This window comes from Bombina bombina, chromosome 2 (genome assembly GCF_027579735.1).
Source record: "Bombina bombina isolate aBomBom1 chromosome 2, aBomBom1.pri, whole genome shotgun sequence".
Classification (NCBI taxonomy): Eukaryota; Metazoa; Chordata; class Amphibia; order Anura; family Bombinatoridae; genus Bombina; species Bombina bombina.
Window position 1 is genome coordinate 1293021057 of NC_069500.1, and position 13664 is coordinate 1293034720.

General features: G+C 36.4%; 1 protein-coding gene across 1 annotated transcript in view; it reads right to left on the bottom strand.

Annotated features, from left to right (window-relative positions):
• Positions 1-13664, bottom strand: part of CC2D2A (coiled-coil and C2 domain containing 2A) — a 319163-nt gene that overhangs the window by 65363 nt on the left and 240136 nt on the right. The window contains exons 29-30 of the mRNA XM_053704126.1: positions 6002-6205; positions 4559-4648 (exon numbers count right to left, since the gene is read on the bottom strand). Of these exons, the coding sequence (XP_053560101.1) occupies positions 4559-4648; positions 6002-6205 (294 nt within the window). The remainder of the gene's footprint in view (positions 1-4558; positions 4649-6001; positions 6206-13664) is intronic.

Consider the following 13664-nt stretch of genomic DNA (forward strand, 5'->3'; position numbering starts at 1 on the left):
GACTGGAAGCTATCAGGAAACAAATACACGGATGCACATGAGTTCAGATAACACGACAAATTTATTTACAAAGTAACAAACATGCTGAAAAGACATTTGTATATTGTTTAGGTACTGAAGAGAATATATTACTACCACTGCAGTGGAATATCTATCAATCATCATACATTTCAAAAACAGCTTATTATAGCAACATTATATTGATTCCTATATAGCAAGAAAAATGTAACTATGGCCATACAGATTTTCTTATGATCATATATACGACCTGTTTTGAGTCCTCCTTATGGTTAGAAAATAGGAAGAAACCACAGGTTCGTGGAAAATCCGTTTCTGCCTGGGCCCAGGTTCCAGATGAAAAGAAGTATGTTAAAGGGAAATTTTTCCTTTTTTCCAAAGGCTCATTCTTTGCTTAGATCAAGAGCTGTATAAAAAGGACTTGTATGCTAGAGTTCCGAGGTAAAAGCGTCCTCTCTATCTAGCATAGAAATACAATACTTGTTGAGAAATGCCGTTGTTACTTGTAACCCAAAACAAATGCAGCTTTCCAGGAAGCTGCGGTGTGTAGCGGTCCGAGTGTCTGCATCAAAACATTACTCCGGACTTCTGTGATTGAATAGCAGTCCGGGTATCTGTGTTAGTGCTCACCTCCGGATTCACCTTGTGTCCGCAGTTATAGAAATTACAGAATTACAGTCATTTAGTTCGGGTATGAGTACTGAAGTTACGTGCAGGGTCGGGACAGGTGCTTCCGACATCAAACTGCTTTCTACCTCCACTTCAAAGTCATATCACCTTCGCTTTTAGGGATCTTGACTGCATCGGATGGCAGATATTAATCTTCATAGAAGTCGTCCGAACTTGCATAGACCGTAAGTAGGTGTCTGTCTGTCGACGCGCGTTTCGCCCACAATGCTCAGCGAAAGCTAGGGCCTCATCAGGACTACCTGACACCTGTGTCTCCTACCTCTTATTGGGTTTTTTCCTTCAAGGAGGTGTGTTTAGTTCCAACAAATAAACAGTTGCAATTGGTTTTAAACACACAAGCCTCCAGAGAGACTGACCAATTATTAGGAGAGTGAAATTTGATACAAATGTATCCAAACCTGCCGTGACTATACAGAACTCATGTGCTCCGCTAAACAAATATCGCCATCTTTTATAACACTAGGTTAGACAGAGAAAGAAGAAATAGAGAACTTAGATAGAACTGTCATTTTTAATGGAAGCTATTACTTTTATTTGATAGAGAATATTTATTGATTTAAAAGATTTTTCCTAGTAAAAGGCATTTCAATTTAATTATCCTTAGTTCCAAAAACTTAGCCCAAGAACGAAGCATATTCTATTCTTTCATTTAGACCATTAGGAGTCATTGTTTTTAATGTATATGTCCACCTGGCTTCTTTTCTAAGTAGGCATTTATCTTCATCCCCTCCTCGTCCATTTGTAATCCCTATATCAATTGCCATGAATTTTAAGGATACAGTGCTACTTTTATGTACCTCTTTGAAGTGACGAGCTACACTTGTATCCCTTTCATAGAGAATGTCATCCCTGTGCTCCTGCACTCTGTCCTTGAACATTCTTTTCGTTTTTCCAACATAGAACAGAGGGCAGGAGCACTGTAAGAGATAGACAACCCCTGATGTATTGCAATTTGCAAAATGTCTTATGTCAAAACTTTTACCTGTGTTTGTACAGAATGTTTTGCTTTTTAGGATATATGGACAGTAGACACAATGTCCACAGGGATAGGTGCCTTTAACCTGTTGATGCTTACTTAGCCAGGTTGTTTCAGTCTGTGATCTGACAAATCTACTTTTAACCAATTTGTCTTTGAGATTTGGTGATTTTTTAGCTGTCATCAGTGGATATTGTCCTACCTTTTCTGCTATTTTTTCATCTAAAGTTAGAATATGCCATTTCTGTGCCAATATGGATCTAATATTATGCCACTGGCAATTATAAGTTGTAATAAATCTTAAGTTACTATCAACTTTTTTCTCTTTTTTCGAATACAGGAGGTCATCCCTATTCAATTTCCTTACTTTATTAAGGGTATATCTAATCAACTTTCGTGAATATCCTCTTTCTATGAATCTTTGACACATCTGATCAGCATGATGGTTAAATTTTGTCCTAGAAGAACAATTTCTTTTTAATCTCAGTAGTTGACTGTATGGTATACCTTTTTTCAGAGGTTCTGGGTGACCACTGGATGCTTCCAGGATACTGTTCGTTGCTGTACTTTTTCGGTAATTTTCAGTAGAAATTTTATTACCTTCTTTCTTAATTACTATATCTAGGAACGGCAGTTCTTTTGTGCTTAAGGCATACGTTAGTAGAATATTGCGATTGTTTTTATTTAGGTTAGAGACAAATTCATGGAGACAGGTCAGGGGGCCATCCCACAGCATGAGTATGTCATCCACATACCTAATCCACAAGGAAACATGGGAGTCAAATACCTCTCCATATTTTTCAAATATGTCTAACTCCCATGCTCCCAAGTGGAGACATGCATATGTCGGAGCACAAACTGCTCCCATGGCTGTCCCCCTGACCTGTCTATAGATGGAGTTGTCAAATTGGAAGACATTGTTATTCAAAATAAAATGTAATAGCTCAACAATAAAGGCTGTATGTCTATCACACTCTGGTCCTCTTGTTTTAAGGAATTGTTTAGATGCTTCTATCCCTATTGTATGCGGTATCGAGGAATAGAGACTTTCAACATCCAAGGACACCAAGATTGTTTCTCTTTTTACTGATATATCATCTAACTTCCTTAGGAGGTCAGGTGTGTCTTTTACATAGGAGGGGAGGGAGAGAAGGAAAGGTCTGAGAAAGATATCTACATATTCACCAATATGCTCACTCATGCCACCAATCCCCGAGACAATTGGTCTCCCAGGGGGACTGGTAGGATTCTTGTGTATTTTTGGGATTACATAAAAAGTGGGCATAACAGGGTGGGTTGGGCTGAGAAATTGGAATTCCTTTACTGATATGAGACCCTCCATCTTAGCATCTTGTAAGATTCTATTAAGTTTTGACTTCATTAATATCATGGGATTTCTTGAAAGTTTTTCATACTGTAATCTATCGTTTAGTTGTCTCTTTACCTCATTAAGATAATAGGACTCATCTAGAAGGACTAGATTTCCGCCCTTATCGGCTGGCTTAAAAATTACCCCTTTTGCTGTACTTAGTTCTTTCAATGCTTGTCTTTCTTTGAAACTTAAATTGTCAGACTGAATCCAGTCGTCAGGTAATTTTTCTATTTCCCTTTCAACCGCTTTGACAAACATTGAGACAATAGGAACCTGTGCTAACGAAGGCATGTATGTTGATTTAGGTTGCAGATTTGTTTTCAAATCACTGCACCCTTTCACAAATCTTTCCCTGTCTTCATTTTCATTCAAGAGGGACTCTAGAACCATTATAGTTTCTTCATCCTTTTTCTGTTCAGATTTATTCTGATGCAAGGTATGGTGTAAAACTATTTTTCTAGCAAAAAGGTGAAGATCCTTTACTAGTTCAAACTTGTTTAGTTTGTTTGATGGGCAAAAGGTTAATCCTTTTCTTAGAACCTCAATGTGTGTTAAATTTAGCTTAAAAGAGGAGAGATTGATAATTTGTAGATTACTTTCAACCTCAGTTTTTAATATCCCTGATATGGCCTTCTTCATGGTCTCCCCCTGTTTCTCATCCCTTGTCTTTGGTTCTCCCCTCTCCCTCTCTGATTTCGTTGGGGGTATCTTCTCTCTTGTTGATTCATATTCCTTATTCCACCTCCTCTTTCTCCCCCCTCTCCTCCTATAGCTGTGGTTTGTAGCCCAGAACCTCCATCGTTTTTTGACTGTCTTTCAGTATCTGTTTCTAGATCTGATGCATCAGTGCATACACATACATATACACCAAACAAATATATATAGGCAATTAGTGATTGATATATTGTGCACAGTAACTTTGAGAAACGGGAAGGGACAAAGTCATTTACATTGCTTGAAATATTTTGTAGCCCCATCTTGTGTATTTACATGACGATTGCAAATATGACCTGTTCTGTGATGACAGAGGTGGTGGTAGTCAGTACTGGTGAGTACCCCCACAAAAAAGCCATATATAGTATATAGAAATATGTATTTAAGAATAAATAGAACATATTCTCCTGTGTTAAGAACATTGTACTTTGAAATATTCATATTTCATGTCGGGTTAGCACACTTGGTTAAACGCAGTCGGGTTTGCATTCGAGTAAGGGTGTTTTTCTCCACTTTTTGAGCTCCATTGAAGTCTAGCGAGTTTGCGATATTTTAAGTTCATTTTTTTTGCTGGGTTAGTTCTTGTGCAAAAACATTTTACTTACAACTTGTAATACGCGCGCTACCCGACATGCACACAAAACTTACTTCTAGCGAATTTATCGCTTGAGCAGGAGTGCTAAATAGTGTGCCACTTGTAATCTAGCTCTTAATCGCATATCAGCCACTGGCATGCGAGTGCATGTGCATACTAATTTTGAAATCTTTGTGAAATAAACCTTACTTACGTCTGATGTGCTCCATAAATCACATATTCCGGCAAATGACACACTGTCAGGCAAGAAAGGAATTAGAGAGACATAGCGAGCCACAAGTTCCTGCAGGAAGAATAAATAAAGAGATATAAGGTTTGAGTTGTATCTTCTAGTGCTGGGCAGATGCATTTGTAGTATAAAGTGTCACAGGTTCCTCTGACTTAATATACCCTAGGCAGCTACTTACTGTACCTAAATACAAATATGTTTGTGTGTAAACTTGCTTTATCCAGCCAATATGAAGCTTCTATAATTTTCTGACAGTGGCCTATGTTGTATATTTATGGCTTACAGTGTTGCTCTGAATCACAAAAACAACCAATACATTGTTTATGTAGGTGTGTTTGCCCATGGATTCAGTAACAATGCACAGGCTGTAATAGGTACTGCAAACAACAGTCTAATTCATGCTTAACCAACCTATGGCTTAGGAGTTACAATGTAAAACCTCCAGAGCTATTTTATTTATCTGCCTCCCCCCACTTCCCTATCCCACCCACACTTCTTGTTCACTTGTTATTATTATTTGCATATGCAGGTTTGCATCATATACTGTATCTTGCTTGCTAAAAAGTGTCCTCTTTAACTTTGTTTCTAAAGAACATATTATTACTTCAATAAATAACATCTGAACAAGAGTTCTCCGGCCATCCAAGTAACAAAATACATTAACATGTGGCCACTAATTTGAGAGAGGCTGGAGACCACTGGTCTAATTAATCATACAGTAAAAACACACATTTGACAAAACAATGTTCAAGGGAAAAAAATGAAATGAGACATTTTTGGGAGAAACCCAAAGAAAAGAAAAACAAAAAAAATAAAAAAAAATATGAACTAATATTTTATCAACAAAAGGAGAAAATTTAAAGGGATACTAAACCCAAATTTTGTCTTTCATGATTCAGGTACAGCATGCAATTTTAAGCAACTTTCTAATTCACTCCTATTATAATTTTTTCCTCATTCACATGCTATCTTGATTTTAAAAAGCTAGACTGTAAGCTTAAGAGCGGTTACATTTTTGGTTCAGAACCTGGGTAGAACTTGCTGATTGGTGGCTAAATGTAGCAAACCTATCAGCAAGCGCTACCCAAGTGCTGAAGCAAAAATGGGCTGGCTCCTAACGTTACATTACTGCTATTTCAAATAAAGACAACAAGAGAACAAAGAAAATTTGATAATAGGAGCAAATGAGAAAGTTGCTTAAAATTGCATGCTCTATCTGAATCATGAAAGAAAAAAAAAATGTGGGTTTAGTATCCCTTTAAGAAGTCATGTAAATAGGGAGAGATGCAAGTTCATAATTTTCATCTTTCTTTTCTTTAAAACAAATGACAAATTGTTTTGTTTTAAGATTCATATTGTAAATCTAATACAATGAGGCAAGTGTGAATATATTCTAATGATGCTTACTGAAGCTGCTTGTTGATTATTTGGATGGGCGTCAAGAAATTCCTGCGGTGGGTTCAACGGCTTGATGTATCTAGTGACAAAAACTGTGGTCCCATTGATATCGGTTACAGTGGGCAGACATTGACGTTTTGGAAACTTTAACCCTGCTTCTCTTTGAAACTTCTCTGCAGCCTGTAGCAGTTTTTCCTCTTCTTGGCTGTCAAACTATAGATATAAGATTATTACCATCTTTCGAAAGACAAACAAAAAATAATCATTTTTAAATCTGTTTTTGCGCTTTTGTGCTTTACACCCAATGTTCCTGCCATTTTGTCTAAAGAAAAAAAAAATGAAATAAGGGATGTGAGAATGGTAAAATAAATGTCTTCCTTAAAATTCATGTTTCCATTTGAATGTTTCAAAACTGAACTATAAAAAGCAAAAATGAATTTACAACATTGATTCACATTCAGATTCAGTATAATGGGCAGCAAGATATTGACTTCTCAAAGGCATAACTCTAATCTCTAGTTGTCATGAATTAATTTGAATTTGAGAATACAGAAGAACTGTGAAAAAGAAAATTTTAATCAAATTGATGTTAAATCTTGAATTATGGAGGATCTGCCATGCACAATATAGATAATATACATCATGTACAAAGTGTATGTCAATGGCTGGGTCAGAGTTATAGAATTATTATGAAATTTTGAAGGCTCAATAATGGGTCAAGAGGGCGGAAGAGGGGTTGAGTTTTTAGTAATATATTGAACATGTTTAGGCTTTAAAATGGTCATTTGCAACCTATTTTTATTCCACTACTGCTTATCAATATTAATCGTTTATTAGAATAGCAATTCTTAGATATGCTGAAGAATTAATAATAGCATATACAGTTGATGTAATTTATATTCCTCAACAATATATCTAGATGTTAACACACTGTGTTTTTTATTAGTGTTCTTCAATTATGTTGTTACCATCTAGTGATTAGATGTAAAATAGTGTTGCTCAAAGTTAATATTGATACAGAGTAACTCTAAGTGATCTTGTGTATCAAGCAGGTTTATTATCAAATCTGCCGTTTTTCACTATTAGTTTGCTTAATTGCAATTATTAGCAATATGTTTTTTGCACTTGGTTAAGTGTAAATATTGAGTAGGATAAATTGTGAAAGAGTGATATTCTTTATTTCTTTCATGTAACGTCAAGAGAATGTTGTTACTTATGATATACTGGGCTTGGTTAATTTCACCATTAAAGTTATCTTTCTTTACATCACTTCAATAATAGTGATGTCGGGAACATAAAAATTTGGGTTCGCGAACGGCGAACGCGAACTTCCACAAAAGTCTGCGAACAGGCGAACCGCCATAGACTTCAATAGGCAGGCGAATTTTAAAACCCACAGGGACTCTTTCTGGCCACAATAGTGATGGAAAAGTTGTTTCAAGGGGACTAACACCTGGACTGTGGCATGCCGGAGGAGGATCCATGGCAAAACTCCCATGGAAAATTACATAGTTGATGCAGAGTCTGGTTTTAATCCATAAAGGGCATAAATCACCTAACAGCCCTAAATTGTTTGGAATAACGTGCTTTAAAACATCAGGTATGATGTTGTATCGATCAGGTAGTGTAAGGGTTACGCCCGCTTCACAGTGACAGACCAAACTCCCGCAGCAGGTACAACATCTAAATAGTTTCTAAATTTTGTCCTGAGTTTAGAAATACCCAATGTTAACATGTTCTTTGCTTTTTTTGCAAGTTATAGGGAAATAAATATAAGAAGCACTTTGCTATTTCAAAACCACTTTTTTTCAAAATGAGCGCTAGTTACATTAGAACCCTGATATCTGTCAGGAATACCTGAATATCCCTTGACATGTATATATTTTTTTTTAGAAGACATCCCAAAGTATTGATCTAGGCCCATTTTGGTATATTTAATGCCACCATTTCACCGCCAAATGCGATCAAATAAAAAAAAATTGTTCACTTTTTCACAAACTTTAGGTTTCTCACAGAAATTATTTACAAACAACTTATGTAATTATGGCATAAATGGTTGTAAATGCTTCTCTGGGATCCCCTTTGTTCAGAAATAGCAGACTTATATGGCTTTGGCATTGCTTTTTGGTAATTAGAAGGCTGCTAAATGCCACTGCGCACCACACGTGTTTTATGCCCAGCAGTGAAGGGGTTAATTAGGGAGCATGTAGGGAGCTTGTCGAGTTAATTTTAGCTTAAGTGTAGTGTAGTAGACAACCCAAAGTATTGATCTAGGCCCATTTTGGTATATTTTATGCCACCATTTCATCGCCAAATGCGATCAAATAAAAAAAAATTGTTCACTTTTTCACAAACTTTAGGTTTCTCACTGAAATTATTTACAAACAGCTTGTGCAATTATGGCACAAATGGTTGTAAATGCTTCTCTGGGATCCCCTTTGTTCAGAAATAGCAGACATATATGACTTTGGCGTTGCTTTCTGGTAATTAGAAGGCCGCTAAATGCTGCTGTGCATCACAGTGTATTATGGCTAGCAGTGAAGGGGTTAATTAGGTAGTTTGTAGGGAGCTTGCACGGTTAATTTTAGCTTTAGTGTAGAGATCAGCCTCCCACCTGACACATCAGACCCCCTGATCCCTCCCAAACAGTTCCCTTCCCTCCCCCACCCCACAACTGTCCCTGCCATCTTAAGTACTGGCAGAAAGTCTGCCAGTACTAAAATAAAAGGTTTTTAAATTTTTTAAATTTTTTTTATAGCATATTTACATATGCTGTGGTGTAGCATCCCCCCTTAGCCCCAACCTCCCTGATCCCCCCCAAAACAGCTCTCTTACCCTCCCCATCTGCCTTATTGGCGGCCATCTTGGGTACTGGCAGCTTTCTGCCAGTACCTAGTTTGCAAAAAAAAAGTAGTTTTTTCTGGGGTTTTTTTTTTTCTGTAGTGTAGCTTCCCCCCCCCACAGACCAACCCCCACCACCTGCCACACCAGATATGAGTGGTGGCACTGGGCAAGTGGGCACAGTATACGCTGTGAGCCTGACACACACGCTGGCAGGCAGGCAACTGCAATTAGATTACACAGGGAAAAAAAAAAAAAAGCAGACTGATGTTCTAGCCCTAAAAAGGGCTTTTTGGGGTGCTGTCCTTACAGCAGAGATCAGATGAGTCCTTCAGGACTGTAGTGGACACTGAATACACTAGCCTAGCTATCGATTTCCCTATTAAATCAGCAGCAGCTACACTGTCCCTCCTCTCACTAAGAATGCAGCTTCGGAATGAATCTAAAATGGATGCTGTCCAGGAGGCGGGAGGGTCTAGGAGGGATGGCCTGCTGCTGATTGGCTGCAATGTGTCTACTGACTGTGAGGTACAGGGTCAAAGTTTACTCAATGATGACGAATAGGGGGCGGATCGAACATCGCATATGTTCGCCCGCTGCTGCGAACGCGAACATGCTATGTTCGCCGGGAACTATTCGCCGGCTAACTATTCGCGACATCACTATTCAATAATGCTTGTGTAAATGTATTCACATTAGACTTCAGATTTAGTCACTTATTGTATTCCTTAACCCAATTTCTTCTCCCAGTGCATTTGCGTATAGATCTTTTTATGAGAGTGTTTATATATATATCTGCTTAACATACATACATTGTTGCAATCTATGCAAATTTATAGCATAAGGTTTCCAATCATTTTTAGATTAACTAAAATATAGCTAATTGTATCCTTCAGATTCGCACACAGTGTTTGTAAGTATATTAAAATAACCTCTCATCCATATATGATAACCTTGATACATAATCAAATATACAATTTTAAAGTGTGGCATCAAACTATAGAAGTTTCCCGTTAATTCACACAAGGTTTATTGGTCTTGTGTGAATTAACGGGAATGGAAGGAGGGCTGGAGCTTGCACGTGGTAAGATGGCATCTGAATAGAGATTTAGAGAATCAAGTGCCATGTGTAATCGTTATTATTAGTTACTTATAGATTTGTATTGACACTGATGGACAGGAATTATTGAGAGGAAGCCCAAGCCGATAAGTTTGTGAGAGTAACACAATTTGTTTATGATTACAAAGTCACAAGGGACTAGCTAGTGAAAAGAAAAAAAAAGACTTACATTCTATGGGACTAAAGAAATTACTATAATAAATGAACTGAGAATGAAAGTGAAATATATCTTAAATAATTACACAGAATTTAGTCAAAACTGTTATACAAAGTATTTAAGCCATTAAGTGTTACATGTCAGTCCCATGCACAAAACACACTCTAGAATTGATTACATTTTTCTGAGTCAGATTCTGACACCTCTGATAACTAAAGCTACAATTCTTAATTGCCCCAGGTCGGATCACTCCATGGTGGAAGTATCTCTCACTGGTATGGTAAATCCAAACAGGACCAAGTCCTGGACATTAAACACTAACCTACTCCAAGACAATGTTATCCTGAACAGGATACAACAACAAATCACAGAATTATTTTCTATCAATAAAGACTCAACTTCTAACCCAATTTATATTTGGGGAGCCCTAAAAGCTTTCACGAGAGGCCTTCTAATAAAAGAATCTAGTAAACGGAATAAAATAAATAGCGCCAAAATAACACAACTAAAAGCAGAGATAGACTCTTTGAGAAACCAAACACTACATAACCCCAAAGAAGCAATCTTGAAACAATTAGGAAATAAAAATGAAGAATTAGACCAGCTTTTAAACAAAGATGCAGTTAAATTGATCAAAATAGTAGACACACAATATTATATCTATGGAAATAAGAATGCTCGCTAATAAATTAAAAGAAATTACGAGAAACACAACAGTCCCACAACTTCAGCAACCGGATAACAAAATCACCAATGACCCCTTATCAATTGCAAATACCTTTGCAGATTATTATAATAAACTATATAACCTCCCGACTCCCAATAATAGCCATGATAGACTGACCAAACTAAATAATTTCTTAGGAAATAGTGAGTTACCAACCATAACCAAGAAAGAATTAGATTAATTAAACTCCCCTATCACTCAAGATGAAATAAAGAGCACCATAAAAACCTAAAAGGATCTAAGGCACCAGGCCCAGATGGGTATTCCAGTACATTCTATAAATCAATGCAAAACATTTTAATCCTACAACTAATAAAGGTTTTCAACTCAATAATGGAAGGCAAAGAAATCCCAAAAGAAATGCTAATGGCAAGAATAGCAGTAATACCTAAACCAGGCAAGAATAAACAACTGTCAAAACTATAGGCCTATTTCCTTGATAAATCAAGATGTCAAATGATTTACTAAAATACTAGCAAACCGTCTGAATCCCCTTCTTAACAAATGAATCCTCCTGGATCATGTAGCTTTCATAAAAAATAGAGAAGCTCCAGATAACATGCAAAAGGTAATAGATTTAATCAATTCAGCTACAGTCCAGGGAAAGCCTTCTCTGTTCCTCTGGCTGGATGCAGAGAAAGTTCGATAGATTAAATTGGAATTATATGTTTGCCACTCTCACAAAAATTGGCATCACTGGAGCCTTTCAAGATGAACTAACAACACTTTATTCTTCCCCATCTGCGTTTGTTAAACTATCGGGATACCAGTCCAAACCCATCCCCATTAATAATGGTACACGCCAAGGGTGCCCGCTATCACCATTATTATTTGAGCTTAGTATTAAACCGCTAGCGATCAAAATTCGAGACAATCCAGATATTGCAGGCCTTAAAGTAGGAACATTAGAACATAAAGTGTCATTATTCACAGACAACATAATATTATCCCTGACTAAACCCTTATTTTCTTATTATCCCTCCCCCCATTATACTCCATGATACAACATTTCGGACGTTTATCGGGGTATAAAATTAACGAAGATAAATTAAGCTGCCACAACAAACTAAAAAATTTCACAAATAAACTTCTCTTTTAAATAGGCAAAGAAATCAATTAAATATTTAGGCATGAACCTTCCTATCAACATATATATTTATATCAAGCAAATTACATACCCATGTTCACTCAAATTAGGAACTTAATATCAAAATGGTTAAAACTCAAAATTTCCTTCTATGGAAGAATCATATCTACAAAAATGTCACTATTACCAAAATATTATACTTATTTAGATCTTTCCCTTTATCGGTCACACACTCAGAACTACATAAGTTACAGAAAGATATCTTACGATTCATATGGAAAGGGAAAGAGAGCAAGAATAAACAAGAAACCTATGTGTACTAATAAAAAGGAAGAAGGGATGGGACTTCCAAATCTAGTTTCATATTATTATGTGGCCAGAATGGCTCAGACTCTGCAATGGTTCAAAACAAAACATAACACACAATAGGTTTGCATTGAGTCAAATATAATGAATATGGATCTTCTTTCTGGATTATTCTTGGCTTCAAAGAATTGCTAGATATCCCCAGAAAGGCAACTACATTTCTATAAGACACACAATATACCTTTGGAAACTCCTAAACTCAAAATTTTCCCTAATTAATGAAAAATCTAGAGATACAACTCTGATTGTCCCTCTTTCTTCAATTGATTCGCAAATTTGACAGAAATGGTCCAACAAAGGTCTTTACAGAATAGCTGATATACTGATAAACTACAAAATAATGACGTACGAGCAATACCAAGCCCTTGAAACCACAGACAAAAACATTTGGTACCACTATCTACAACTAAAATCTAGAGCACATGAAATTATAGGAATACAAAATTACCTCCATACACTACACTTGAAACATTATGTCTTTCCAAAAATTACTTGAGAGGAATGATAGCCATACTATATCCTATCTTTAATTCTCCCTCTAAGGATAACAAAACACAACTTATGCTAAAATGGAAACAAGACTTAGGGAATTCTTTGCCAATTAAGACCTGGACAACAAACCTAGCTAAAGGGCAATCCTTCTCTTGCAATGCAACACTCAAAGAGAATTTTTTAAAGGTGGCATTTAGATGGTAACTTTACCCAACTAGATCTGGTAATTCAGAGGACCCCTCATCACAGCTATATTATAGAGGCTGCGGTGGGGAAGGCACATTCATACACATGTGGTGGGAATGTGATACAATCTGTGATATTTGGGTCCAAACTTCCATATTGCAAAGCTCTATATTCCAAAAACAAATAACACTAGCTCCAGAACAACAAACTGGCTATGGCTCTTTTCACCAAATCACTCCATCAAATGTCACATTCATAACAAATAAAATAACATATCACTATAACATGGCAAGCTTAGCATCTGAATCCCTAAACAACACAGAGAGCTTCTTGATGCAATGGGAACCATTTATCATGTTTTACGAAGCGAATTTAGGAAAAAGAAACTAGCGTATTAAATCCACAAATTCCACCACAGAGGTGTGGCCGAGACTCACAGCAAGACCTACTCAGAAGGTAAAACTATGCAATGCTACCTTGGTAACTATCTAATGTGTGACAATTCTTTATTGAAAATCTTAATAAGAATACCTTTGCATACTATAATAAGTAACAAGATTGCAAGAGTAACCTTAAGGAATGTAACCCGATGGAAAACTTTGTCTATGTATATTAAATATGTAAAAAAATAAATATATAAATATATATATATATATATACAATAAAAATAATTTAAACATAAATGTTACGTAAGTT